This window comes from Poeciliopsis prolifica, unplaced genomic scaffold, assembly GCF_027474105.1.
Source record: "Poeciliopsis prolifica strain line A6 unplaced genomic scaffold, Auburn_PproV2 SCAFFOLD045, whole genome shotgun sequence".
Classification (NCBI taxonomy): Eukaryota; Metazoa; Chordata; class Actinopteri; order Cyprinodontiformes; family Poeciliidae; genus Poeciliopsis; species Poeciliopsis prolifica.
The window spans coordinates 3,766,612-3,794,563 of record NW_026562420.1 but is presented as its reverse complement, the minus strand read 5'-3'; the positions used below and the strand labels follow the sequence as shown (position 1 = coordinate 3,794,563).

Genomic DNA, 27,952 nt, shown 5'->3' with positions numbered 1-27,952 from the left:
CAAGTTGAATTTCAAGCAGGAAGAAGAATCACAGTTAAGTAGAAATGTTAACACCCAAACCGGTAGGTGGCAGCACTCAAATTTGTTCTCGAAACGTTTAGTGCTCCTGGAAAAAAAACGTTAGCTTGAACGATCGCGAAGATTTTCTGTTCTTTTTGCTTAAGATGCCGAGTTTCTGTCTTAAGCTGCCCTGGTAGTGTGAAAGATTACTATCTAATCACTTACCGTCTTGTCTTGAGTTAAAGTTAACTACTTACCACTGCTGGCGGTTAGTTTATGTTGTGCTTGTGGCTAAAGATTGTTTAGGGTTCGGCTTAGCCTACTATTTGGTGTTGCAATTTTCAGCATGGACTGCAAATTGCTATGCCGTTATCAGGCAACTGGCATTGCTTAATTAAGGTAACTGCTGAAGCAGCAGGGAACATTTAACCGGGAACGTCGTAAGTTGAAAATCGCGTGGAATGGCTGCTTTAGGATTTATTCCTGCCAACGACCAAGATGCTTTTAGTTTCGGAACGGAACAAACGTCCACCAACAAAAGTTCCAAAATAAGCGGAGAAGAAGTCAGGAGATTCTATGAAGACCTGATTAAAGATGACAAAACCCAGAAGGACCAGTCAGTGACAGCCACTCACAGGAACAATCCTAATAGGGGCTCTGATAGAAGAATGAGGAGGCAGATCAGGGCTGGACGAGTTCAGCAGGTTCGACCCGAGTCTATGGTCCAAATGGAGGCAAGACCTGAAAGAGAAGACAACCAAAGAAGACAGTATGAGAGATCAGAGAGAGCCCAGGAGCTGCAGGGGCTCAGGCTGCTGCGCTGCGCTCATCAGGGGGACATTGCAGGACTCAAGGAGCTGATCTCAAAAGGAGTGGACATTAATTTCCAGGTAGCAACACCTAGTGTTGTTCTTGATTTAATGTTATTTATCAGTTTGCGTTTTGTCCTACAGGACTCCTACCTGTGGACAGCTGTTATGTGTGCCAGCTGGTCAGGACAGAAAGCTGCAGTGAGACTGCTGCTGATGCACGGTGCAGCCTGGGTCGGAGTGGTTGATACAAGAGGCAAGGATGCCCAAGATCTGGCATCAGAAGGTATCTTCATTTGTCTGTGCTAACCAGTCTATGTTCATAATATTTTGGTTTGTATATTTTTTCTGAATATCTTTACTCACTCGCTTTCTTCACAGCTGGCCATGATGGTGTCCTGGAAGAGTTATTAAGTTTTGGAAAAAGTCCACAGAGAGAGACATCTTCTCTTTGCAGGTTAGAATTGTAATGACATGTAATTACAACTGAAAAAAATGCACCTTTGGTGCAAATAAGTTACAGTGGTGTACAAAAACTAAGATACCCATGGAAAAACGGAAAATGCATTCATCTGAATGTTTTGTGGAAAGGTGATGTTGCTTATGAATATATATATATATATATATATATATATATATATATATATATATATATATATATATATATATATATATATATATTTTTTTTTTTTTTTTTTTAACCAAATAAAGTTTTCTAAAATAAACTCTATAAAGCAACAGATCAAAGTATCTGTGTAACTTAATATGAAAATGATGTGATACAAAACAAGGAGATGTGAAGCTAAAACACTCTTTTGTTTGGATGTTTTATCTAAGATAAATAGTAATAATAATAGTAATCATACCACTTTCACTTTATAATATCACATCCACAAACTTCATTTTATTTGAATTTTATTTTTTCCATAAACTTAGGTTATATTTGGATTTGCCCTCACCTACTCCTGGTGAAAAGCTAGAGATTGTTTTCTAATTTTAGATATTTCAAATTGTGGCTATTTCTTTTGAATCAGTTGTATACATATACAATTTAGATACAATTTAATTAGTGAATGGACTTGAGCTGTATGAACTTAATGAAAAGCTAAATAAACTTTAGACAGTTCATGAAGAAAGAAGTTTAAAGCAGGGCTGTTATAAAACAATATCCCAAGTATTAAACTTGTCACAGAGAACTGTTAAATGCATAAATCAATCAATCATATTTTATTTGTTTCAACAGCAAGGCATTTCAAAGTGTTTTACATCATAAACACAAAGTCATGCAACCTAGAATAAACAATACATTGTTCCATATTACGTTTCAAATAAAATTCTAAGCAGATGCGTTTTTAGTTGAGATTTAAAGGAAGTCAGGGTTTTTGCTGTTTTTACAGTTTTCCGAAAGTTTGTTCCAAATTTTTGGTGCATAGATGCTGAAAGCTGCTTCTCCTCTTTTGGTTCTGGTTCTGGGGATGTACAGCAGACCAGAACCAGAAGACCGGAGAGGTCGGGAAGGTTGATACAACAACCGTTCCGATCTTTAATGTATTGTGGTGCTAAACAGTTAAGTGATTTGTAAACTAACAACAGTATTGTAAAGTCTATTCTAAAGAATTCACTGATTCTGATAAAAAACAGACTTTTCTGTGGCTGGATACTCCCCTGCCTGAAGGCCCTTAGTAATTTATGTGAGTTCAGAGAGTCAACCGTTGTTTTAGTTGTGGATCTAAGTTTACCTAACTTAGAATCTACTCAAAATGTTCATGCTAGATCTAATATTTCATATGCACAAAGATTGAGTGTCTCTAAAGTTATGCTAACCAAACTTATATTCTCCACAACATCCAGACAGCAGGAGCTTGAACTTAATTTACTTATAATGTCTTCTAGCTTTTTATAATTAAGTAGTTGAAAATGGGTAATTTTTTCTGTATTTGTTTTGTTGGGGTACAGCAATGGTTCTGGCTTTAGAGTTGATGTGCAGATTAATCCTCTGATTTTTTAAAATTTTCTCTGAAAAGAAATTGGAAAACTTGTTACAGGCAGCATTAGATTGGAATTCAGGTGGTAACGTCACAGGAGGGTTTGTGAGCCTGTCAACTGTTGCAAATAAAGCTTGAGCATTGTTAATGTTTTTGTTTATGACATCTGCAAAGAAAGCCTGCCTTGCATGTTTTAGTGTTGAGTGATAGTTCCATAGTTCTTCTTTACAGATGTCATTATGAATGTGAAGTTGAGTTTAATGGCATTTTCGTTCTGCCCTGTGGCAGAGTTGTCTTGCAGATCGAACTGTCTGTACATTTCTCCATGGAGATTTCTTCCTACCAAACATAACCTTTACTTAAGTCCTTCATGTTGCAATAGAACAAAGAATATGGGACAACTGCAGACCTGCAAAACACAAATGGGTGCACACTTTTTGGATTGCTGTAGAAAAAAACATGTGTCCTTGTCCTTCCACAAAGCAGCTCAGCATTTAGTTTTGGAGACTGTACTTTGAAGCAATATTTAAAGCCTAAAATATAATTTAATTTATGCATGTCTAGTGTCAGATATCAACTGTTAAACTATATTAAAATTTTTTTAAAAAACATATGGCCCATAGTGATAACGATGCATCTGCTTTTTAAGATACAGCCATTTGTAAACTGCCTGCTCTGTTGCACATTTGTCAAACTACAAGACTATAAACTAAAAAGACGTCCAAATTTCTATATTGTATGCACATTTTATTAAAAGAAGAATTCACTCTTACTTCATCAGAATTGACAACCAAATCCATAGTGCTATATTCACTGAGTTAAGACAGTCAGATGTTTCTGGCATGGCTGCTCTGACATGTTTTCTTAATGTTCTCAGTTTGCTCCAGCCTCAGTGGTGCGATGTGTGCCATTCCGAGTACGAAGGCAGCCACTCGTCACATATTTCCTCTACTCTGCATCAGTTTAGTCTGGGCCGCCCTGAGCCTACGCCTTACTACTGCCTTCCCTCGTCCAGCAACAGCTACAGGATGATGGTTCGCTGCGGCTGGAAACCTGGTACGGGCCTGGGCCCAGAGGCAGATGGCACTAAGCAGCCCGTATCCACCGTATTAAAAAGAGACCAGAAAGGTCTGGGATTTGGACCAATAAAAAGACCTAAAGTGACTCACTTCAAAGCTGGTGATGCTGATGCTGTAAAAAATCAATACCAAGAGAAAGAAGAAAAGGGAAAGAGAGGACAGAAGAAGGATGAGATCAAGAGAAAAGAACAAAAAGATAAAAACTGGGAGAGAGACTTTCGTGCTATGTTTTATCAGTAACACCTGGCCATGCTGTGTTGTTGGTGTTCTCTCAGTGGACTTGTCTAAAATGTTTCACACTGCAGCACACTGGTTGCTGCTGTGTGACTTTATTTCAGTTTTGGCCAACATGTTCTCTACAGTTTCTGCAATGATACAGTAACTATCAAATGTTATTTATTTTATTTTTATTCTGATTCATTCTTACTTATGGGATTTGCTGTTGACTTTCTGAAACTGTTTCAAAAAACAAATAGTATTTATGTTCTAACAATATCAAAAGAAAGTAAAATGCATTTTTAATATAAAAAGCAGTGGGCAAATATTTTTTTTATAAAAATGTGAACTTATTTTTGTTGTTTTCTTGTTTCTTGAAAATCCCATAACTGATAACAGAAGTTTAACATCGCTTACCAGGCCAGTGGCTCTCTTTAGGCCTTTTTGCAGTGCAACAAACCGCCTTGTTGGTTAATTATTGCTATTTTAACCAGTGAAAAAACAATTATTTAAGATCTATTTTTTATGTTATGAGGCTGAAAACTGTGCGAGTAACATCCTATATAAGAAACTGTAGCCATCATCTTTTTAAAAAACATTTTATGTTTTCATTTCAAATCTAAAAATGGGAATAAAAAAATGTTATTTCAAAATCGCAACAGATTTTCTGTAGTAGATATAAACAAAATTAAGATGCCTTCTTTTCAAAAGTCAGGTAATGGTATATGTGGCTTTGACTAAATTTTTTGTTTGTTTTTGTTTTCGCTGGACTGAGGGAAAATGTCTATGGATTGAAAATGTTGCAAATACTTGTTCTAGAAATTGTTCTGGAGCCCATAGTGCAGGAAATTTTGGGCTTCTTTGCCGAAATTATTCTAAATGTTTTAAACTATGAAGAAGTGCAAAAATTGCCAAAACAAGAAACAGAATTAAACAGAAACATGTTATTCTGGAAATGTTAGTTTGCTAAATAACATGGACTGGCCTGAAGCGAAGTTGCTATCCTTAAACCATTGTGTGGACTAATGAAACCAGGATTATTTGTTTTATCTAAAGGCCAAATGATTCATCCCTAACCCGAGCAGTTACTGAGCTCTCGCTACTATAACTCCAGCTACTTTTTCACCTGATTTAACACACCCAGACATGTGACTCGCATGTTTGTTCTCCTCTGCATAGTCAGCTTAATATTATGACCCTTTGCCACAGAATTGTAAAACACTCATAAACCCTTATAGTTTATATTTACTTGATCTTCCTTGTTTAGAGTCAACCAAAAATTTACAATTTCATATGGAAGGGGTAGCATACATATTTTTTTTTAGTTTTTTTTTAAACCATTTTAACATGAGTATTTCTAAAGATAGACCTGCCTTATGTGTATTGTTCTAACAATATCAACAGATTGTTGTCATTCAATGACATTTGAATTATTAAAATCAATTGGCTCCTGCATAGATTTTAAAGTAGTTACTGAAACTCCTTAGTGTTTTTTTTACCAGGGCATTTAATATTGCTAAATATCTACATACAAGTATGCCAGATTACATTGAAAAGTAATTTACATAATATACACATACTTAGTATAATAATGTTTCACAAATATTATTGTGGCCCTATATATGTGGCCTTATAGCCAAAACAGCCACATTCTCAACACTGAGATTATGCTAATTATACTCATCCTTTTTGATTTCTAAAACTTGTAAAAAATATATTTATATATCTAAAAAATCTTTACAAAAGTCAATCGTTTTATTCTCCTACTGTACTGTACTGTTTTATAAATGAGGACAAAGAAAGGGCATAAATATTGCATCCCTATCATATTTCTTTCTCCAATGAAAAGAAAAGCTTACATAGTGATTATTGTGGATGTAGTCAAACCATCTGCAAATTAGTTTGGCCCATCACTTTATGGACTAAAGTTCATTTGAACAAATGAAGAACTACTTCCACTTTTGTTTCAGCTTTGTGTATTCGTTGTAGGATATGTACTAATCTTCATGCATGCTCTAAAGTTTTTCTTTGACTAACAAATCTCCTCTGGTTTAGATTGATAAGGTAAGGAGTTTTCTAACCATCCATCTGTCTATGATGCAGTTTATAGTCTGGGTTAAGAACAATGTTAAAGGAGTCAGTTCCACATTCATGTCAACCATTTCCCACTTTTGGATCAACAGGGAAATGACTTCCCACTAGGAAGCACTATGAAGGCTGCAATTTATCCCCTTATTTGAAATGAATTATTAGTTTTATTTAAAGTAATGGTGAAAGAAATTGTTCTTTCAGGCACTAAAAGTGTTTTAAATTTGGTTTTCAAAACAGCTTGGTTGAAGATTTCTGCAGATAAACATCCTTATGTTTAGCAAACAGATGGAATATGTACTTTCTGGAAGGCATGTCTGCAGCTTCAGTAAATGACATTTGGGTTTTTTTCTTCATAATGTGTTGTCATTATTGCTTATGAGGACAAAGATTTACTTTATATGGACCCATTATTTTGTAAAAGGTAACAGTTTATAAATAATAGTGAAAAATTGTGCTCTTTCATCAGTCGTATTTCAATATAATTCTAAAGAATATTTGGGGGCAAATTATCTTAATATCTTAATAACGTTCTCTTTAATAAGTTCATACTTTGACAAATGTTTTTTTCTATTTGATCAATATGATTTCAACAGGAAAGTGGGTAAACTGAGGTGAGGATGAGAAACAGAAGGGCACTTTTATATTATGTAGGAAACCAAAAGACAATGTTCCAAAATATTCAACTAAAATATTGCTGTTCATAAACATAAATAAAAAAATAGTCTTAAATGCTCTTTATCAAATAAAACTGCTACAAACAACTACATACATAAGCTTACCCTTGTGCGATGTACAGTCAGACAGCCTGTTGTTTTCAATTGTCCACGTCTCCTGAGTTGAGGGAGTGTTTCCGTAGTTTTAGTTTGATTGAGGGATTATTTCCCAAGATCCCTCAGAGGGAAAAAGTCAAGCAGCTCCTTTTCTATTTTTCTGCGGAATGTACTTTGACATTTGTTACTGTATATTTTTGAAAGAAAACTACTTTTGTAGTAATACCTCAGTCTCATCACAGACCAGGAAGCTGTGGTTCTGCAAAACTTTCACCAAAGCCAGTTTGATTATTACCAGAGCAAATAGTATGCCCAGACAGTTCCATGATCTGATCCTAAACGGCAGGTAAGTGTACGGGTTGATATTCTGTTTGTTCTCATTACCAAAATCTTAAAAAACAGCACTAAAAGAGAATGATTCATAAAGTAGTATGACACTTTTAACTGATAGGCTGTGTGTTTTATCATTTTATCACTAGGAATGTGTAAACCAATAGCACTCACTACACCATGCACAATGAGTGAAATTGTACATAACAACTGACAGTTGTCAGTTTTTTCTAACAAAAACTGACAAATCACAGTCAGCATGGGCCTCCTGAGCTCATACAAGCTGAAGAATAACACACATGACACACGTGTCATTACCTGTTGGGCAGTTTGGCATAAAACCTTGGAGATTTCTGACTTCTCAAATATTTAAATTTAGAAAATACAGAGTCAATACTAAAGTAGATGCCACTGTGGTTGTAAATAAATAAATTTAAAAAAAAGTTTGGACTCAAACCAATACTTTTCCATACTTTTTAGCACATTAATTGTCATCCAAGTAATACACCTGAAAAACCAAACATCTACTGATTATCAGACTTAAATGTAAATAGTGAAATCATAAAACACCCCTTATTTATTCCTCTCATACTATCTAATTATCTGGTTATGCCTCCCAGCTGTCCTCCAATACATGAGTGGCTTGAGTGACTTTTCAAACACTCCATATGTTCAGTGGCCATACCTGGACAGGATACAATACAGCAAGTGTAATTTATTTTCATGGCAATAACATTTTGATGCATTTATTTTGAAGAGTGAAGATTGACTATTCAGAGTGACCACAACTTATTTGATCACAAAAATACTTTCAAAACAAACATGATATCAAAAATGAGATCAGAAGAAACCATAAATCAGAGGAGAAGAAAGGAAAAAAGTCCATGACTGATGTGACATATCCAACGTCTTTTGTTATTTATTTATTTATTTATTTATTTATTTTGTACTTTGAATTTGACCGCAGGGGCCAATAATCTATTGGTGCCCGCAGTTAGAAAACTGGTTACCCTTATTTGTCTCTACAGAAAAAACAATTGGATTTCTGCTACTCATAAATCCAATATGACTGGGCATGTCTGAATGAGTACAGTAGAAAACTAGAAATCTTAAAAACTGTTGAGCTCAGTTTTTTTTTTTTTTTTGTACTTTGAATCCGATTGCAGGCACTAACTGTCTATTCCCTGTATTAAGAGTTACGTAACTGTTTACCTTTTGGCCTCATTTGGCTCTACAGGAAAAGCAGTAAAAGCAGTTTCTGCTACTCATAAATCCAATGTGCCATGCCATGACTGGGCATGTCTGAACGAGGACAGTAGAAAACTAGAAATCTTAAAAACAAGCAGAAAAATGGCATTGAAAACAGATTTTCTTCTTCTCTCCAGAATATATGACAGTAAAACTGTTGAAAGTGGCCCTCATAATTTAGATTGTATTCATAAATCTCAAAAAAGACACAACAAAGTTTTAACTTTAAAGTAGTAGACATTGTCAGATGGAGCAGTAATGATTAAAGCCTGAGATGTACATAGGATAAGACGTTCTCATGAGAGGAGAATAGTTATGTAATATTAATAATATTCCCCGGACACACCTCACTACCATTGGTTTAACTTTAACACACTTCACCTTGCGCAACAGATCAGTACAGCAGAAGATAAAAGGTACAGGTGGTGACATTTGGTATCACAGAGACAGATACTTCCACTGGGAGGACAGATGGGTTACTTCTTGTACTTCTCCACTGAGACGTGGACTCTGCTGGTTGCCTTTGTCACACTCCTCCTTGTGTGAGTGTTAATGAATGAGTATTGATCTATTTATTTCTTCCAATTACTTGAATCTGAATCTGCCATTTGTTCTATTCTCTTCTGCTCAGCATTTAATGCTTTTGTTTTTACTTCACACATAACTTTTCAGACGTATTTATCCACAGGTATGCCTACTGGCCTTATGGAACTTTCAAGAAATTAGGTGTTTCTGGTCCTAAACCTGTCCCATTTTTTGGGACAATGCTGCATTATCGAAGGGTATGTATAACACTTTTTAAATCGCACTTATAGTATAAAAAGTTGGCCATGTTAATATTTTAATCAAAGATATTACATTTATTGGATCTTCTTTAGAAGTCCTTGCAGCCTTTGTATTTTTTATTTTTTTGAAAATCTAAAAAGATAAATCTTGATTTAAATGTATAAGATTTTTACTCTATGTGAACCTCTAAACATTCTCAACTACATGTCTTTATTGCTCATAACTGTTTCACGCTTGTGTACAATGCTGTATATGTATTGGAAGTAATGAGAGTATACCTGTTCTATAATCATTGTCCAATTACTTTTTATGGATAATAAAGGACAGTCATTCCCTTATTTGGCTAAAGAAAACTAATTGCAATCTGTTCAACCTACATGTCTTGTCCTAATAAAGAAAAAACAAACACTTTAAAAATCAGACATTGTTAGTCTGCTTGATGAAATCCAGGTTTATCCTAACAATCCTAATAAAACGTTTCTGCTGTATTTAGATGTCCTGTAATCCTGTATGCTTAAAACCACACTAATGCGATTGATTAAGACGAAAGCTAATCTGTTTCTATTTTCCCTTTGTGACTTAGAGATGAGTTTCTTGATTATGTTATCGAGCCACACCTGACTTTTGTAAAGTGCTTGAAATTTCAAGAAACTATCGACTCACAATTCGGTGTAAAAGTCTAAGTATTTAAGTTTCTTCAGTAAGCTAACCTATAGAAGATTCTGTTAGTTGATCTGTGCAACAGAGATTTGGTTCTGGTTCAGATTTTCAGGAATATCATCCATATGAACTTTTCTGATCTACCGTCTAGCTAAAGATATGAGTAAAAAATATTGTATATAAACATATATATATAGAAATAATTTTTTCTCTTAAGATTTTATTTTGAATTATCCAAGCAATCCTAAGAATACTGTTAATTGAATGAGGATTTTGAAAAAACAATATTGAAAAATGTAAAAGAAAAAAAATTGACGACTCGACTGAAAAGTGAAATTCAGAAAAGGTAATCACATTGTGAAGTTTTTGTTAATATCCAGCATACAGGACTAATGTTCCATTGTGAATGAGTTTAGTTCTGTTAAATAGTTCTGCATTATATTTTACATCTTTAATTTAAATGTAGCTATTTTATACATATATATATATATTTATGGGCGGTGTTCTATGTAGTTGTTCTTGTTTAGTTTGCAAATGAAGGCTCAAGGCAAAAGTATTGGCAGAAATAATCAAAGTTGAACTAATTTTCACGTAAACTCTCTTATTGCTGGTTGTTCTTGTTACTTCCCTGTTGGTTCCTGGTTCCTGTGATTTTCAATTTGGTTCTGCTCTGGCTCCCTCGTCCTTGTGAATGTTGTATGTTTTTGCTCTTCATTATTTATTTCTAAATTGCTCCCTGTCTCTGTCTCGCTGCAATTGGGTCCTTCATCACCACTACACATCTTCACACATGTCCAATACAGCCAGATATGCAGTTCAATTTAACTCTTGATTTATAAAATATATATATATATATTTAAATATTGTATATTGAATCAGAATAATGTAATTAAGCTTCTATGAACAACATTCTTTATTAAATAATTTTGCTGAAAATTGTACAAAAATGTTCTCTTATATTTCTGATTTAACATTATTAGGGGTTCTTCAATTTCGATCAAGAGTGCTATAGGAAATACGGGAAAACATGGGGGTGAGTTTTCACATTGTAACTTTTATTGAAGAACAGACACAATAAACCAGTGATTTGTTTCAGCTTAAGTTGTTTGTTTCATTCTAATCTTTCAGTATTTACGATGGCCGCCAGCCCGTGTTGTGTGTCGCAGATCCTGAAATCATAAAGGCCATTCTGGTTAAGGAATGCTACTCTTTCTTCACCAATCGCAGAGTATGTAGTTACTGCTCTACAATCCACATGAAGTCATAGTGATTTACATTTCATTTAGTTCTCATTAGCTGCTGTTTTATTATGTTAGAATTTCCGTCTGAATGGGCCCCTGTATGATGCTGTATCCATTGCTGAAGATGACCAATGGAAAAGGATCCGCAGTGTCCTATCTCCTGCCTTCACCTCTGGAAAACTGAAGGAGGTGAGCTTCTCCACTTTCTATCAACTTTTACAGCAATTTGACCTTAACATAATGCTTCCTCCAAAAATATTGGGACTGAAGTAAAAATGAAGAAAAAGCATTGAAATGAGTTCACCTTTTGTCACAAATAGCAAGTTCACATCCTAAAGACACAAAAAAAGACGAATGCATTTATTCTGTGGAGAAACACAAAGAAACATGCCATTAGTATACAATTCTGATAAATTCTACAGACTAAATTTTAAATAATGTTTTGATATCTTAGATTTATTTAATAAGCAGAATATCGAAGCTTTTTAATCAGTACTCCTTTCTTTCTGGTATTGGTATTACATGACATACTGAATGAAGTAAGTCAGTCGTTTATCTAAATATATCAGGAAATGACAAATTAGACAAAAAAATAACTTGTTTTTCAAAATAATCTCATTTCCTTGACAGGAGTAGTAGAACAACTGGAGAAAGTAAACCATAAGAGAGGACTCAGGATTCTGGGTGACAGCAAATGTTGTCTCTCGGCAGCTTCAAAACCAGAGCCTTTTTAAATACAAATATATTTACAGTCAATGCAAAACAAGCCCAAATAACATATTTAAATTCAATCACATACATTGCAGTTTGATCCTGGTTATAAAATGATATAATCGAGTTTTATTTTTCATACCAAATGACTGAAAATTTTCAAAAGAAGCCCAACAGACTGTTATGAGTCTCTGACTTTGAAGAAATTCCTGGGGAGACCGAGTTATCTGGCAACAGAAACTCCAGGTGACTTTGAAATGAAATAAAATAAAGAACAAGTTTATAGTTAAGGGTAGGTATGGAAAAAAGCAGTTTATTTCCGCCCTTACGCATGGCGGGGAGATGTGGTGCTGTGGACTGATTTATTTTGAGTGGATTCTGTAAATCTAGCTGGTGGTCATAACATCAAGAACACTTTGCAGTACCAGAAAATTCAAAATGATAATCTAATCAACTCTTTTCAGAGCTATTTTCAATCTTTTTCTTTCAAAACAATTTCATATCCTAGACAGAAAAACTCATAGAACAAATGGAGAAAGTAAACCATGAGAGAGGACTCGGGATTCTGGGTGATTTGCTCAGATTTCAGTTTATCGGTGTAGTGCTGAGCCACAGCAAATGTTGTCTGCCAGGCAGCTTCGAAAGCAGAGTCTTTTTAAATACACATATATTTATAGTCAATGCAAACCAAGCTCATAAACAAATTGAAATTCAATCACATACATTGCAGTGATGAAACGTTGTAATCGAGTTTTATTTTTTATGCCAAATGACTGAAAGTTTTCAAAGGAAGTCCAACAGACGGTTATGAGTCTCTGACTTTGAAAAAATTCCTGAATTGGCAACAGCAAATTGCATCTTGATATAACTTTGGAGCAACCATACATGCTCAAGTTATAAGGATTTAGTCAACTATATTTTAACTTAAATTTCATACCAAAACATTTTCCATTATTATTTGTGTGTGTGGTAATAATTTTTTTGTCTCAATGTGTGTATTAGATGTTTGAAATCATGAAGAGTCATTCTGCTAACCTGATCCGCAGCATGAAGAAAAAGGCAGACAAGGGAGAAGCATTAGAACTGAAGGAGTAGGACTTTTAATAAAATTGTTCCAGAAGATGCTTAAATTCACCTCTATCAATGCCAAGGTATTTTAAACATATTTTGTGTTTGATTACAGATTCTTTGGATCATATAGCATGGACGTCGTAACCAGTACAGCCTTCAGTGTAGACATTGATTCACTGAACAACCCTTCAGACCCATTTGTGACAAACATCAAGAAGATGCTGAAGTTTGACTTTTTAAACCCCCTCTTCCTCGCTGTTGGTAAAGTATAAAGAAAGAACAAAAACAAGGTTAATGATATGTCCTCCAATAACAGTCCAATTCATTCCGCAATCCTTAGAAGACATAGAAACTGGATGTTTTATTCTGGCTTACAAGCTCATGGTTTAATTATTCATATCAATAAAGAAACTGTACCTTTAGTGAACAAGGGCATTTTTTACTCTTTCAGCATTATGCTTTTATAAAGAATACAAGTTTGTTAAATCTCAATCGGGTAATGTTGTAACAGAGAAAATAGTTCCTGATCTTCCTTGTCCAGAAGTATTATAATTGTTGTTACTTTAATTTCAGCTTTCTTCCCCTTCCTCGGTCCCATACTTGAAAAGTTAGAACTTTCTTTTTTCCCCAAATCTGTGACCGACTTCTTTTATACTTCTCTGGAGAAGATTAAATCCAACCGTGAGGCCAACCAGCAGAAGGTACAGTCAGATACAATGTTTTTTGTTTCTGCATTTTAGTCTCTTTGTACCAGTAGGCTTACAAATGGCCCTTATTTACTTGCAGAGTCGAGTAGATTTTCTCCAACTAATGATTGATTCCCAAAAGAACAATGGGTTGCAAAAGGACAAAAGTGAGACATATTTCAAACACTCATAGTATCACACACACTACACATCTTACTATTGTGAAGCATGTTGTATTTTCTACAGGATTAAGTGACCATGAGATCCTTTCCCAATCCATGATTTTCATTTTTGCTGGTTATGAAACAAGCAGCAGTTCTCTCTCTTTCTTGGCTTACAATCTGGCTACCAACCCAGAGGTCATGAGAAAGCTCCAAGAGGAGATTGATTCCACCTTCCCCATCAAGGTACCAAAATATAGAATATGTATAACATTTAGGTCTTAAAACCCAGGTATTCAACTTGTATAAATACCTGATGAGGCACCTAAAGAATGCTGATTTAAAACTAAAAGTTGCTCATTTTTAAATAGATTTGTTTAGTACACCAGCTTGGTATGACTTGACTTTTGAATAATATCCTAACCTATTCAGCCTTGCCTGTAGAACTGCAGTATGACAGCCATGCTTGTGTTTGTGTAGGCTCCTGTTCAGTATCAGCCTCTGATGGAGATGGACTACTTGGACAGCGTCATCAATGAGTCTCTCCGGTTGTTCCCCATTGCCGCACGTTTGGAGCGTGTGGCCAAAGCATCTGTGGAGATAAATGGCCTTGTGATTCCAAAAGACATGGTTGTCCTGGTGCCCACATGGCCTCTTCACCGGGACCCTGAGATATGGCCAGAACCAGAGAAATTCAAACCTGAGAGGTAAATACGAGAGAAAAATGCACATTGCTGCATACCATCTGCAGAGGTCTGCTGTTAGTATGAGTAGGCTACTTTTGGTTACATATTTATGTGTATATTGTATTTTTCACATCAGATTCAGCAAGAAAAAAGGAGGACATCGATCCATACACATACATGCCTTTTGGGTTAGGGCCAAGGAACTGTATTGGGATGAGGTTTGCTCTCGTGATGATGAAACTGGCAGTGGTGGAGATCCTGCAGCAGTACAGCTTCTCTGTGTGTAAAGAGACTGAGGTGAGATTACAGATTAACCCTGCATATTGCTCCTCTTTCAGGCTGTGTGAGGAAGCTTACGGGTAGGTTTTTAGGGTTACATAACAATATGACACTTATTTTTGTCCATCCAAAGTTTGAAGACTCTGAGCTTTGCACAGTAATTAATACAGATGTTATTTTCATTGTCTCTTGTCCTACAAAATTTCTCTAGACAAGTGTAGCTTTTTCTTTTCTTTTTTTTTTGTTTTTACAATGTTTGAATTAAATGGCCACGCTGTTCTTTGCATTGTTTATTCAGTTCACACAGTTTTCTCTCTGCACATTGAATTTCCTACCAGATCCCATTTGAGATGGATGTCCAGGGTTTGCTAGCACCCAAAAGACCCATCCATCTGAAGCTGATCCCTCGCTCCTAATCTTCCAGCTGAAGAAATATTTTTAATTCAAATTGTTAAGTTTATTTTCTAAAGTTTATATTCTTTTCCCATGAATAAATTTGTTGCATAATAACAATACATCTTATATAATACTTCTTGGAGTACGCAAAGAAGATTAAATTTATGAGCTTTAGTGTCTGTTCCTGTTTTCCTATCTGTAATGATGTATATTTTTGAGTGGAGTCAAATGTTCCAGGCATGAAAAATTGAGTTGATTTTTAGTGTTTTTTCAGTGAAGCCTATGGTGTTTAAGTCCCCTTTTTCTTTATATGGTGAACTGGGAGATGAAATATTTTTAAACTGTGTTGCAAATAACACTTGTGTAATTTAGACTGATCACAGTAAAATACCACTGCATTTTGCTGTTTTATCATACAGCAAAATGCCTTAGATGTTGCAATTGGCAAACTGACTTGCAGGAATGTCAATCAGAGCTGTTGGTTGTGAATTTAATATTCATTCCTCTACCACAAGTTCACATATTCCACTCCAAAGGCATTTCAGAGAATTTGGTAGTACATCCAACAGGCCACACAGTTGCAGACCACATGTATCTACACCAGCCCAGGACATCCACATCCAACATGTTCACCTCCAAGATTGTCTGACATCAAGAACCTGGACAGCTGCAATAACTGCCAGGAACTGTAAGCTCTCAAATTGACCATAGTTTGTTTCTGTAACTGACTTGAGTGGGAAAATGCTCATATTTGATAGTGTTCAAGGGTAAATCCCAGTTCTCTTTGGTCAGGGCAGATGGCAGACAACATGCCTGGTGTTGTGTTGGTCAATGGTTTGCTGATGTAAACCTTGTGAACATCAGCAAACTGTTTCTGCACATTCAAGTTGAAAGAGAAAGGGACTAGCTCCAAACTGTTCCCTCAAAGTTTCAAGAATGAAATTGTCTAAAATGTCTTGGTCTGCTGAACCATTCAGAGTTTCTTTCACTGGAACTAAGGGGGTAAGCCCAGCTCCTGAAATTCACTGGATTTCACTGAGCTTCTAAGAGCGACCCGTTCTTTCACAAATATAAAAACAGTCTGCATGCCTAGGTGTTTAATTTTATACACCTGTGGCCCTGGAAGCGATTGGAACACCCAATTCCTATGATTTGGATTAGTGAGCAAATATTGTACTTTTGGCAATATAGTATATGTACAGTTTAGTTTAAAAATGTCATTTATCCCTCAGTTGAGGATTTCTGTTTGAATATGCCTACCCTCAAATCTTGTGAGTGACTCATGCAGCTTTCTCATTGTTTAATAAAGAGTGTTTGGAATATGTTATCAAATCTGTGTTTTTTGTATAAATTTGAGGTTACATCAAGTTAGATTAATGACATCCCCAACTTCTTCAACATGCCATGCTGTGGCCATACCTGGACTGGATGCATTACACCAAGTGTAACTTATTTCTATGGCAATAACATTTTGATGCATTTATTTTGTAAAGTATTCCTATTCAGAGTGAGCACAACTTATTTGATCACACAAATACTTACAAAATAAATATAAATGAAATCAGCAGAAACCATATTTCAGATGAGAAAAAACAAAAGGTCCATGACTGATGTTGCATATTCAAAGTCTATTGAGCTCAGTTTTTTTTTTTTTTTTTTTTTTTTTTTTTGTACTTTGAATCCGACTGTGGGCACCAATTGTCTATTCCCTGTATTAAGAGTTACGTAACTGGTTACCCTTTGGCCTCATTTGGCTCTACAGGAAAAACAGTAAAAGCAGTTTCTGCTAATCATAAATCCAATATGCCATGCCATGACTGGGCATGTCTGAACGAGGACAGTAGAAAACTAGAAATCTAAAAAACAAACAGAAAAATGGCATTGAAAACAGATTTTCTGCTTTTCTCCAGCATATACGCAGTAAAACTGTTGAAAGTGGAGCTCATAATTTAGATTTAAAAAAAAACACAACAAAGATAGACAGACAGACAGACAGACAGAAAAACTGTAGGTGAATATACATGAATGAATCTAATATAAATAAAAACATGTATTGTAATGTAACTTTAAAGTAGGTATCCTCCAAATAAGCAGTAATAATTCATGAGAGGAGATTAGTAATATCAGCTCGACCAAAACGTTCACCGGAGATAGACACCAGCACCCCTGCCGACCCCACCAGGCATAACGGTGTACAGAAAATGGATGGATAGATTATTATAGACAGAGTCCTGACTACAGACGCTCTCAGTGAATGCCAGCTTGAAACATTCTAAAAGGATGCAAACCTACCAACCTCGCTACCATTGGTTTAACTTTCACACACTTCACCTTGCGCAACAGATCAGTACAGCAGAAGATAAAAGGTACAGGTGGTGACATTTGGTATCACAGAGACAGATACTTCCACTGGGAGGACAGATGGGTTACTTCTTGTACTTCTCCACTGAGACATGGACTTTGCTGGTTGCCTTTGTCACACTCCTCCTTGTGTGAGTGTTAATGAATGAGTATTGATTTATTTATTTCTTCCAATTACTTGAATCTGAATCTGCCATTTGTTCTATTCTCTTCTGCTCAGCATTTACTGCTTTTGTCTTTACTTCACACATAACTTTTCAGACTTATTTATCCACAGGTATGCCTACTGGCCTTATGGAACTTTCAAGAAATTAGGTGTTTCTGGTCCTAAACCTGTCCCATTTTTTGGGACAATGCTGCATTATCGAAGGGTATGTATATCACTTTTTAAACTGCACTTATAGTATAAAAAGTAGGCCATGTTAATATTTTAATCAAAGATATGGATCTTCTTTAGAAGTCCTTGCAGCCTTTGTATTTTTTACTTTTTGAAAATCTAAAAAGATAAATCTTGATTTAAATGTATAAGATTTCTACTCTATGTGAACCTCTAAACATTCTCAACTACATGTCTTTATTGCTCATTACTGTTTCATGCTTGTGTACAATGCTGAATTTGTATTGGAAGTAATGAGAGTATGTACCTGTTCTACAATCATCGTCCAATTACTTTTTATGGATAATAAAGGACAGTCATTTCCCTCATTTGGCTAAATAATACAAGTTGAAAACTGTTCAACCTACATGTCCTGTCCTCATAAAGAAAAAACAAACACTTTAAAAATCAGACATTGTTAGTCTGCTTGATGTAATCCAAGTTTATCCTAACAATCCTAATAAAACGTTTCTGCTGTATTTAGATGTCCTGTAATCCTGTATGTTTAAAACCACACTAATGCTATTTATTAAGACGAAAGCTAATTTGTTTCTATTTTCTCTTTGCAACTTAGAGATGAGTTTCTTGATTGTATTGTACTGTAACCTGACCTAATGTAAAAACAAACTACAAATTATGATGATCACATTTCCCCATAACTTCCTCTTTGACTCAAAATTCAGTGTTAAAGTATTATAACATATTTTAGTGTCAAAGCCAAACTAAAATGAAGCAAATCCTGTTAGGTGATCTGTGTAACAGTGGTCTGGTTCTGGTTCAGATTTTCAGGAAATCATCTATTCCACCAAATCCAATGATGAATCTTGACTACAAGCACATATTGAAAAGGGTAGAATGAGAGAATTATTTTTTAAATCACTTTTTTAGCATGGTATGGTCACAGAGCAGCAACATATTTTACTCTCACAAATATTTCTTAAATTTGATTTTAATTTGTATTTTATGTATTTATCCAAGAGTTTTTTACACAACAGATTCTATGACTACTGTCAACTGAATGACAGTTTTAATAATTGACATTGAATAAAATGCATTTAATAAAAACATGTCTACCTAAGTGAAAAGACAAATTTAGAAAAAGGAATTAATTCAGTAATCACAACTTTAAGTTTATTTTATTGTTCTGCATACAGGATTCTAATGTTCCAGTGTGAATTCCAAGAGTTTAGTTATTTTAAATGGTTTTATTATATTTTATTGTTGGCCTCTTTATCATGTTTAGGTCAGCTGGCAGTAGTGGGGTTGAGTTCAACATTGAAAGAGCCAATGAACTAAATAGTTGTTTAAACAGATTTGACACTGCGGCCCCTGCACTCCCAGCAATACCACTGCTGCTCTCAACTCACTCTCACGTACCCCTCCACAAAGTCTTCCATCTCACTTTAACACCTCTTTCCCCCCTACACTACTCCCCCACCCTTCACCCCTCAACTGGTCACCTCTGCAGTAAACAACACCATAGAGTCTCACCAGCTGGTGAGACTCCACCCTGGCAAAACTGCAAGCCCTGCTAGGGTGCTTAAAGCCTGTTCTATCTAGCTCTGTGGATGTGGAAAACATACTGCATTAATCTAGTGGCAAAGACACAGCGTCCCTGTGACTACAGGAGCTGTGGGTGGTGCTAAACACCCACATCAGACTGTGGACTATCTGATGATCTAGATAGTCCACATTTCTGCCAGTTCTAGATTGTCCAGTCCAGGCAGTCTAGATGTGGACAGCCAGTCCACAGGTCTATGACCTGTGGACTGGCAGACCACAGTTTGTACACCTGCAACACTGTTGTCAGCAGCATAAGGGTCCTTTATTCTCTATGCAACTGACTTTAGCTATTGTACTTCTGTAGCTGTCATTTACAGAAGTTCTCAGATGACTCAGCTGGAGATTGTGTTAGTGAGAATAATGAGTACAGAGGGCAACTTTGTGTGGGCTGAACCACCTGCAGCTCAATATGATAAAGACCACGGAACTGGTGGTGGAACTGAGGAGGAATTCCAGGAAGTCTGTGACCCTAGTTTCCATCCCGGGGTTAGTGTGGACACTGTGGAGAATTATAAATATTTTGGATTCCAAGTTGACAATAAACTGGACTGGATCAAGAACACCAATGCTATATACAAGAAGGGCCAAAGTTGCCAGTATTTTCTGAGCAGAGGCATCTTCATCCATGTGAAAGTTGAGATTTTTCTTCATCTGCCAGACTTTCCTCAGGATCGTTTATGAGTCTGTGGTTGCCAGTATCATCCTGAATGTTGTGGTGTGGTGAGCCAGCAGGCAGCAGGAGGACGCCAAAAGACTGAACAGATTGATCGGCAAGGCTAGTGATGTTGCGGGCGTGAAGTTGGACTTTCTGACCGTGGTGTCAGAGAGAAGGACCCTGTCCAAGATACAGGTCATCTTGCACAAGTCTCATCCACTTCTTGTTGGCTGGCTGCAGGAGCACCTTCAGTCAGAGACTGATGGTACCAAAATGTACCACAGAACATGATTCCTACTGGGAGCTTTCAGATCATACAAGAAATATAGTTATTTTAAACAAATATTTTCATATTGTCTGGGTAATGTTCTATTGAGTTGTTCTTATTTAGTTTGCTAATGAAAGCTTAGGAAAAAAATATTGGCAGGAATAACTTAAAATGAAAGTGTAACTTGAAATAATTTCCTCATAAACTCGGGGTTTTGATAGTTTAAATGGTCACACGTTCTAACATGAACTTGGTTTTCAATAAAATTGTTACCTTTGAATTATTTTTATTGGATTATCATTAGCTTATTTATGTTACAAGAATATTTCAATTTATTTTTATTGGATTATCATTAGCTTATTTGTGTTACAATAATATTTCAATGACAATCTGAAGATTTAGTCCCAAATGGGAACAGGTCCAACTAACTCTGCTATATTCCAGTGTGGAGAAATGTTGCGGATTTAAATTGATTTAAATTGAACCACAGCCAGATATGCAGTTCAATTTAAATATAATTTATAAAATGTATTTTTTTTAAATATATTGAATCAGAATAATGTAATTTAGCTTCTATGAACAACATTCTTTAAGATGATCCATTATTTATTAATTCATTTAGCTGAAAATTGTAAAAAAAACATATTCTCTTATATTTCTGATTTAACATTATTTTTGTAACTAGGGGTTCTTCAATTTTGATCAAGAGTGCTATCGGAAATACGGGAAAATATGGGGGTGAGTTTTCACATTGTAACTGTTATTGAAGAACAGATACAAAAAAAAAACAATAATTTCTTTCAGCCTAAGTTGTTTGTTTCATTCTAATCTTTCAGTATTTACGATGGCCGCCAGCCCGTGTTGTGTGTCGCAGATCCTGAAATCATAAAGGCCATTCTGGTTAAGGAATGCTACTCTTTCTTCACCAACCGCAGAGTATGTAGTTACTGCTCTACAATCCATATGAAGTCATAGTGATTTACATTTCATTTAGTTCTCATCAGCTGCTGTTTCATTACGTCAAAAGAATTTTCATCTGAATGGGGCCCTGTATGATTCCCTGTTCAATGCTGAAGATGACCAATGGAAAAGGATCCGCAGTGTCCTATCTCCTTCCTTCACCTCTGGAAAACTGAAAGAGGTGAGCTTCTCAATATCTTTTAACTTTTACAGCAATTTGACCTAAAAAAAACTGCTTCCTCCAAATATGTTGCCACTGAAATAATAATGAATAAAAAGCATTGAAATGAGTTCACCTTTTGTTACAAACAGCATGTTCACATCCTAAAGATACAAAAAAAAAGTCAAATGCATTTATTCTGTGGAGAAACCCAAAGAAAGATGCCATTACTATACAATTTTGATAAATTCTACAGACTAAATTTTAAATATTGTATTCATATACCAGATTTATTTAGTAAGCAGAATGTCTAATTAGTAATAAAAAAAATTTCTTGTGTATTTGTATTGCATGAAACACCAAAAAAAGTCAGTGTGTCATGCAATACAGGCTGACTTATTTTCTGGTTGTCAGGAAATGACAATAAGAAAATATTCAGAAAATAAAACACCTCCTGCCTGCAGTCAGAGTAAAATTGAAAGGTTTAAGGCTGAATGAAAACCTGGGTTTGCCCACAAATAGTGAGGAAGAAAGAAAATATCTCGAGAATTTTAGCAAAGAATGACTGACTATTTGCTATTTTTGGGAGGGACACCAGGAGAAAAAAAGCAAATGAAGAGGTGTGGATTTTGGCATTCACAACTGGGCCTCGAACTTTAACTGCGTGCTGGGATACGGGGAGACCGAGTTATCTGGCAACAGAAACTCCAGGTGACTTTGAAATAAAATAAAATAAAGTACAAGTTTATAGTTAAGGGTAGGTATGGAAAAAAGCAGTTTATTTCCACCCTTAAGCATGGCGGGGAGATGTGGTGCTGTGGACTGATTTATTTTGAGTGGATTCTGTAAATCTAGCTGGTGGTCATAACATCAAGAACACTTTGCAGTACCAGAAAATTCAAAATGATAATCTAATCAACTCTTTTCAGAGCTATTTTCAATCTTTTTCTTTCAAAACAATTTCATATCCTAGACAGAAAAACTCATAGAACAAATGGAGAAAGTAAACCATGAGAGAGGACTCGGGATTCTGGGTGATTTGCTCAGATTTCAGTTTATCGGTGTAGTGCTGAGCCACAGCAAATGTTGTCTGCCAGGCAGCTTCGAAAGCAGAGTCTTTTAAATACAAATATATTTACAGTCAATGCAAAACAAGCCCAAATAACATATTTAAATTCAATCACATACATTGCAGTGATGAAACGTTGTAATCGAGTTTTATTTTTTATGCCAAATAACTGAAAGTTTTCAAAGGAAGTCCAACAGACGGTTATGAGTCTCTGACTTTGAAAAAATTCCTGAATTGGCAACAGCAAATTGCATCTTGATATAACTTTGGAGCAACCATACATGCTCAAGTTATAAGGATTTAGTCAACTATATTTTAACTTAAATTTCATACCAAAACATTTTCCATTATTATTTGTGTGTGTGGTAATAATTTTTTTGTCTCAATGTGTGTATTAGATGTTTGAAATCATGAAGAGTCATTCTGCTAACCTGATCCGCAGCATGAAGAAAAAGGCAGACAAGGGAGAAGCATTAGAACTGAAGGAGTAGGACTTTTAATAAAATTGTTCCAGAAGATGCTTAAATTCACCTCTATCAATGCCAAGGTATTTTAAACATATTTTGTGTTTGATTACAGATTCTTTGGATCATATAGCATGGACGTCGTAACCAGTACAGCCTTCAGTGTAGACATTGATTCACTGAACAACCCTTCAGACCCATTTGTGACAAACATCAAGAAGATGCTGAAGTTTTGACTTTTTAAACCCCCTCTTCCTCGCTGTGGTAAAGTATAAAGAAAGAACAAACAAGGTTAATGATATGTCCTCCAATAACAGTCCAATTCATTCCGCAATCCTTAGAAGACATAGAAACTGGATGTTTTATTCTGGCTTACAAGCTCATGGTTTAATTATTCATATCAATAAAGAACTGTACCTTTAGTGAACAAGGGCATTTTTTACTCTTTCAGCATTATGCTTTTATAAAGAATACAAGTTTGTTAAATCTCAATCGGGTAATGTTGTAACAGAGAAAATAGTTCCTGATCTTCCTTGTCCAGAAGTATTATAATTGTTGTTACTTTAATTTCAGCTTTCTTCCCCTTCCTCGGTCCCATACTTGAAAAGTTAGAACTTTCTTTTTTCCCCAAATCTGTGACCGACTTCTTTTATACTTCTCTGGAGAAGATTAAATCCAACCGTGAGGCCAACCAGCAGAAGGTACAGTCAGATACAATGTTTTTTGTTTCTGCATTTTAGTCTCTTTGTACCAGTAGGCTTACAAATGGCCCTTATTTACTTGCAGAGTCGAGTAGATTTTCTCCAACTAATGATTGATTCCCAAAAGAACAATGAGTTGCAAAAGGACAAAAGTGAGACATATTTCAAACACTCATAGTATCACACACTACACATCTTACTATTGTGAAGCATGTTGTATTTTCTACAGGATTAAGTGACCATGAGATCCTTTCCCAATCCATGATTTTCATTTTTGCTGGTTATGAAACAAGCAGCAGTTCTCTCTCTTTCTTGGCTTACAATCTGGCTACCAACCCAGAGGTCATGAGAAAGCTCCAAGAGGAGATTGATTCCACCTTCCCCATCAAGGTACCAAAATATAGAATATGTATAACATTTAGGTCTTAAAACCCCAGGTATTCAACTTGTATAAATACCTGATGAGGCACCTAAAGAATGCTGATTTAAAACTAAAAGTTGCTCATTTTTAAATAGATTTGTTTAGTACACCAGCTTGGTATGACTTGACTTTTGAATAATATCCTAACCTATTCAGCCTTGCCTGTAGAACTGCAGTATGACAGCCATGCTTGTGTTTGTGTAGGCTCCTGTTCAGTATCAGCCTCTGATGGAGATGGACTACTTGGACAGCGTCATCAATGAGTCTCTCCGGTTGTTCCCCATTGCCGCACGTTTGGAGCGTGTGGCCAAAGCATCTGTGGAGATAAATGGCCTTGTGATTCCAAAAGACATGGTTGTCCTGGTGCCCACATGGCCTCTTCACCGGGACCCTGAGATATGGCCAGAACCAGAGAAATTCAAACCTGAGAGGTAAATACGAGAGAAAAATGCACATTGCTGCATACCATCTGCAGAGGTCTGCTGTTAGTATGAGTAGGCTACTTTTGGTTACATATTTATGTGTATATTGTATTTTTCACATCAGATTCAGCAAGAAAAACAAGGAGGACATCGATCCATACACATACATGCCTTTTGGGTTAGGGCCAAGGAACTGTATTGGGATGAGGTTTGCTCTCGTGATGATGAAACTGGCAGTGGTGGAGATCCTGCAGCAGTACAGCTTCTCTGTGTGTAAAGAGACTGAGGTGAGATTACAGATTAACCCTGCATATTGCTCCTCTTTCAGGCTGTGTGAGGAAGCTTACGGGTAGGTTTTTAGGGTTACATAACAATATGACACTTATTTTTGTCCATCCAAAGTTTGAAGACTCTGAGCTTTGCACAGTAATTAATACAGATGTTATTTTCATTGTCTCTTGTTCTACAAAATTTCTCTAGACAAGTGTAGCTTTTTCTTTTCTTTTTTTTTTGTTTTTACAATGTTTGAATTAAATGGCCACGCTGTTCTTTGCATTGTTTATTCAGTTCACACAGTTTTCTCTCTGCACATTGAATTTCCTACCAGATCCCATTTGAGATGGATGTCCAGGGTTTGCTAGCACCCAAAAGACCCATCCATCTGAAGCTGATCCCTCGCTCCTAATCTTCCAGCTGAAGAAATATTTTTAATTCAAATTGTTAAGTTTATTTTCTAAAGTTTATATTCTTTTCCCATGAATAAATTTGTTGCATAATAACAATACATCTTATATAATACTTCTTGGAGTACGCAAAGAAGATTAAATTTATGAGCTTTAGTGTCTGTTCCTGTTTTCCTATCTGTAATGATGTATATTTTTGAGTGGAGTCAAATGTTCCAGGCATGAAAAATTGAGTTGATTTTTAGTGTTTTTTCAGTGAAGCCTATGGTGTTGTAAGTCCCCCTATTCTTTATATGGTGAACTGAGAGATGAAATGCCTCAGATGTTGCAATTGGCAAACCGACTTGCAGGAATGTCAATCAGACCTTTTGGTTGTGAATTTAATATTCATTCCTCTACCACAAGTTCACATATTCAACTCCAAAGGCATTTCGGAGAATTTGGTAGTACATCCAACAGGCCACACAGTTGCAGACCACATGTATCCACACCAGCCCAGGACATCCACATCCAACATGTTCACCTCCAAGATTGTCTGACATCAAGAACCTGGACAGCTGCAATAACTGCCAGGAACTGTAAGCTCTCAAATTGACCATAGTTTGTTTCTGTAACTGACTTGAGTGGGAAAATGCTCATATTTGATAGTGTTCAAGGGTAAATCCCAGTTCTCCTTGGTCAGGGCAGATGGCAGACAACATGCCTGGTGTTGTGTTGGTCAATGGTTTGCTGATGTAAACCTTGTGAACATCAGCAAACTGTTTCTGCACATTCAAGTTGAAAGAGAAAGGGACTAGCTCCAAACTGTTCCCTCAAAGTTTCAAGAATGAAATTGTCTAAAATGTTTTGGTATGTTTATATAGCTCTTTTTTCAAAATGCCAAGAAGACTAAATGAATGCTCTTTAATGTTTGTCCCTGTTTCTCTATATGTCACAATGTGTATTGTTGAGTGAACCCAAAAGCACCAGGCCTGGGACTTTGTGTTGATAACAAGACAAACCAGTAAATCGTGACTGACAACAAAGTACTTAAATACTGAGAGGTTTAATACTGGAACAAAGGTACTGGGCTGTATTCTTACGGGTTGCTGGTGTATGTGAAATGAGCATGAGGCAGTCTGAGGAAAAGGAGAGAGACATGGCACAGGGGGAAACATATTATATGCAGGTGACTAAATAAACAAAAGAGACAAAGAATAACCAGAAAAACGACATAAACTCAACTCAGTAAGGAAGAACTGAAGTGGAAATGGAAAAGATGCAGAAGTAAAAAAAAAACTGAGGATCAAAAATTTGAGAAAACCCAAACCAAACTCAAACAACTCCAGATCCTAACACTATATCCTGTGTCAATGGATAAATGACACAAGCAGTGTTTATAGACACATGCCATTTTACTCATTTGACTTAATTATTGTTTAATAAAGATATTGTAGTATATGTTTCCATATCTGTCTTTTTTTTCTTATTTATGGTTTCGAGTCTTATTATAAACCTATGTGGGATTAATTCAGGACAACAATTAAGTGAACTATAGAAAAGAGGTACAACATTTTGTGGACTGGTGCAGAATAAACAACCTGCTCCTGAACGTCGACAAGACAAAAGAAACCATTGTCGACTTCAGAAGGTCTCGATCGAACCACACACCACTCCTCATTAATAACAAAGAGATTGTCAGCAGCACTAAGTTCCTGGAGGTTCACATTACAAACAACCTCAGCTGGATACCTTATATCACTTCACAGGTATAAAAGGCACAGCAGCGCCTGCACTTTCTAAGTTGAATGAGAAGGGCTTCGCTCCCACCTCCCATCTTCTCCACCTTGTACAGAGGAACCATTGAGAGCCTGCTGACCAGCAGTATCTCCATCTGGTCTGGGAGCTGCAAAGCCTCAGGCTGGAAGTCCTTGTGAAGAGTGATGAAGACCGCAGAAAGGATCATTGGGTCTCCACTCCCCCCTTTCTATACCATTGCACACAGACGGGTCACACTCTTAAGCCTCCCTGGCAAGGTCTATTCAGGGGTCCTGGAGAGGAGGGTCCGTCGGATAGTTGAACCTCAGACTCAAGAAGAGCAGTGTGGTTTTCGTCCTGGTGGTGGAACACTGGACCAGCTATATGCTCTCAGCAGGGTCCTGGAGGGTGCATGGGAGTTCGCCCAACCAGTCTACATGTGCTTTGTGGACTTGGAGAAGGTGTTTGACCATGTCCCTCGGGGAGCCTTGTGGGGGGTTCTTCGGGAGTATGAGGTACCTTTGATATGGGCTGTCAGGTCCCTGTATGACCGGTGTCGGAGTCTGGTCTGCATTGCCAGCAGTAAGTTGGACTCCACCAGGGCTGCCCTTTGTCACCGATTCTGTTCATTAGACAGAATTTCTAGGCGCAGTCAAGATGTTGAGGGGATTCGTTTTGGTGGGCTCAGGATTGCATCTCTGCTTTTTGCGGATGATGTGGTTCTGTTGGCTCCATTGGGATGTGATCTGCAGCTCTCGCTGGAGCGGTTCGCAACCAAGTATGAAGTGGCTGGGATGGGGATCAGTGCCTCCAAGTCCGAGGACATAGTCTTGAGCTGGAAAAGGGTAGAGTGCCTTTTCCGGGTGGGGAGGAAGTCCTGCCTAAAGTGGAGGAGTTCATATATCTC

General features: G+C 36.4%; 3 protein-coding genes across 4 annotated transcripts; all 3 read left to right on the top strand.

The window, feature by feature from the left end:
* Positions 1-81: 81 nt before the first annotated feature.
* gpank1 (G patch domain and ankyrin repeats 1) lies at positions 82-4,403 on the top strand. Of its 2 annotated transcripts, XM_055056508.1 has the most exons (4): positions 82-890; positions 954-1,095; positions 1,191-1,266; positions 3,672-4,403. In XM_055056508.1, exons 1-4 carry the CDS (start codon positions 462-464, stop codon positions 4,111-4,113), a joined length of 1,089 nt encoding a protein of 362 aa, XP_054912483.1. In that variant the 5' UTR covers positions 82-461; the 3' UTR covers positions 4,114-4,403. The 2 variants fall into 2 exon arrangements, with proteins under 2 accessions (XP_054912483.1, XP_054912482.1); XM_055056507.1 differs by having other exon boundaries at positions 82-1,095.
* Positions 4,404-8,955: 4,552 nt separating this feature from the next.
* Positions 8,956-16,537, top strand: LOC129376871 (cytochrome P450 3A30-like). The gene is given in 14 exon segments (XM_055056506.1): positions 8,956-9,070; positions 9,217-9,310; positions 10,955-11,007; positions 11,103-11,202; positions 11,291-11,404; positions 12,929-13,017; positions 13,110-13,258; positions 13,571-13,698; positions 13,784-13,850; positions 13,930-14,090; positions 14,325-14,551; positions 14,667-14,678; positions 14,680-14,827; positions 15,148-16,537. Coding segments are annotated over 14 exon segments (1,491 nt in total). The 5' UTR covers positions 8,956-8,999; the 3' UTR covers positions 15,226-16,537.
* A 1,052-nt stretch (positions 16,538-17,589) lies between these two features.
* LOC129376882 (cytochrome P450 3A56-like) lies at positions 17,590-26,748 on the top strand. Its single transcript, XM_055056522.1, is given in 13 exon segments — positions 17,590-17,697; positions 17,844-17,937; positions 21,114-21,166; positions 21,265-21,364; positions 21,456-21,569; positions 23,016-23,104; positions 23,197-23,345; positions 23,655-23,782; positions 23,868-23,934; positions 24,012-24,172; positions 24,408-24,634; positions 24,750-24,912; positions 25,233-26,748. Coding segments are annotated over 13 exon segments (1,494 nt in total). The 5' UTR covers positions 17,590-17,626; the 3' UTR covers positions 25,311-26,748.
* Positions 26,749-27,952: the final 1,204 nt, after the last annotated feature.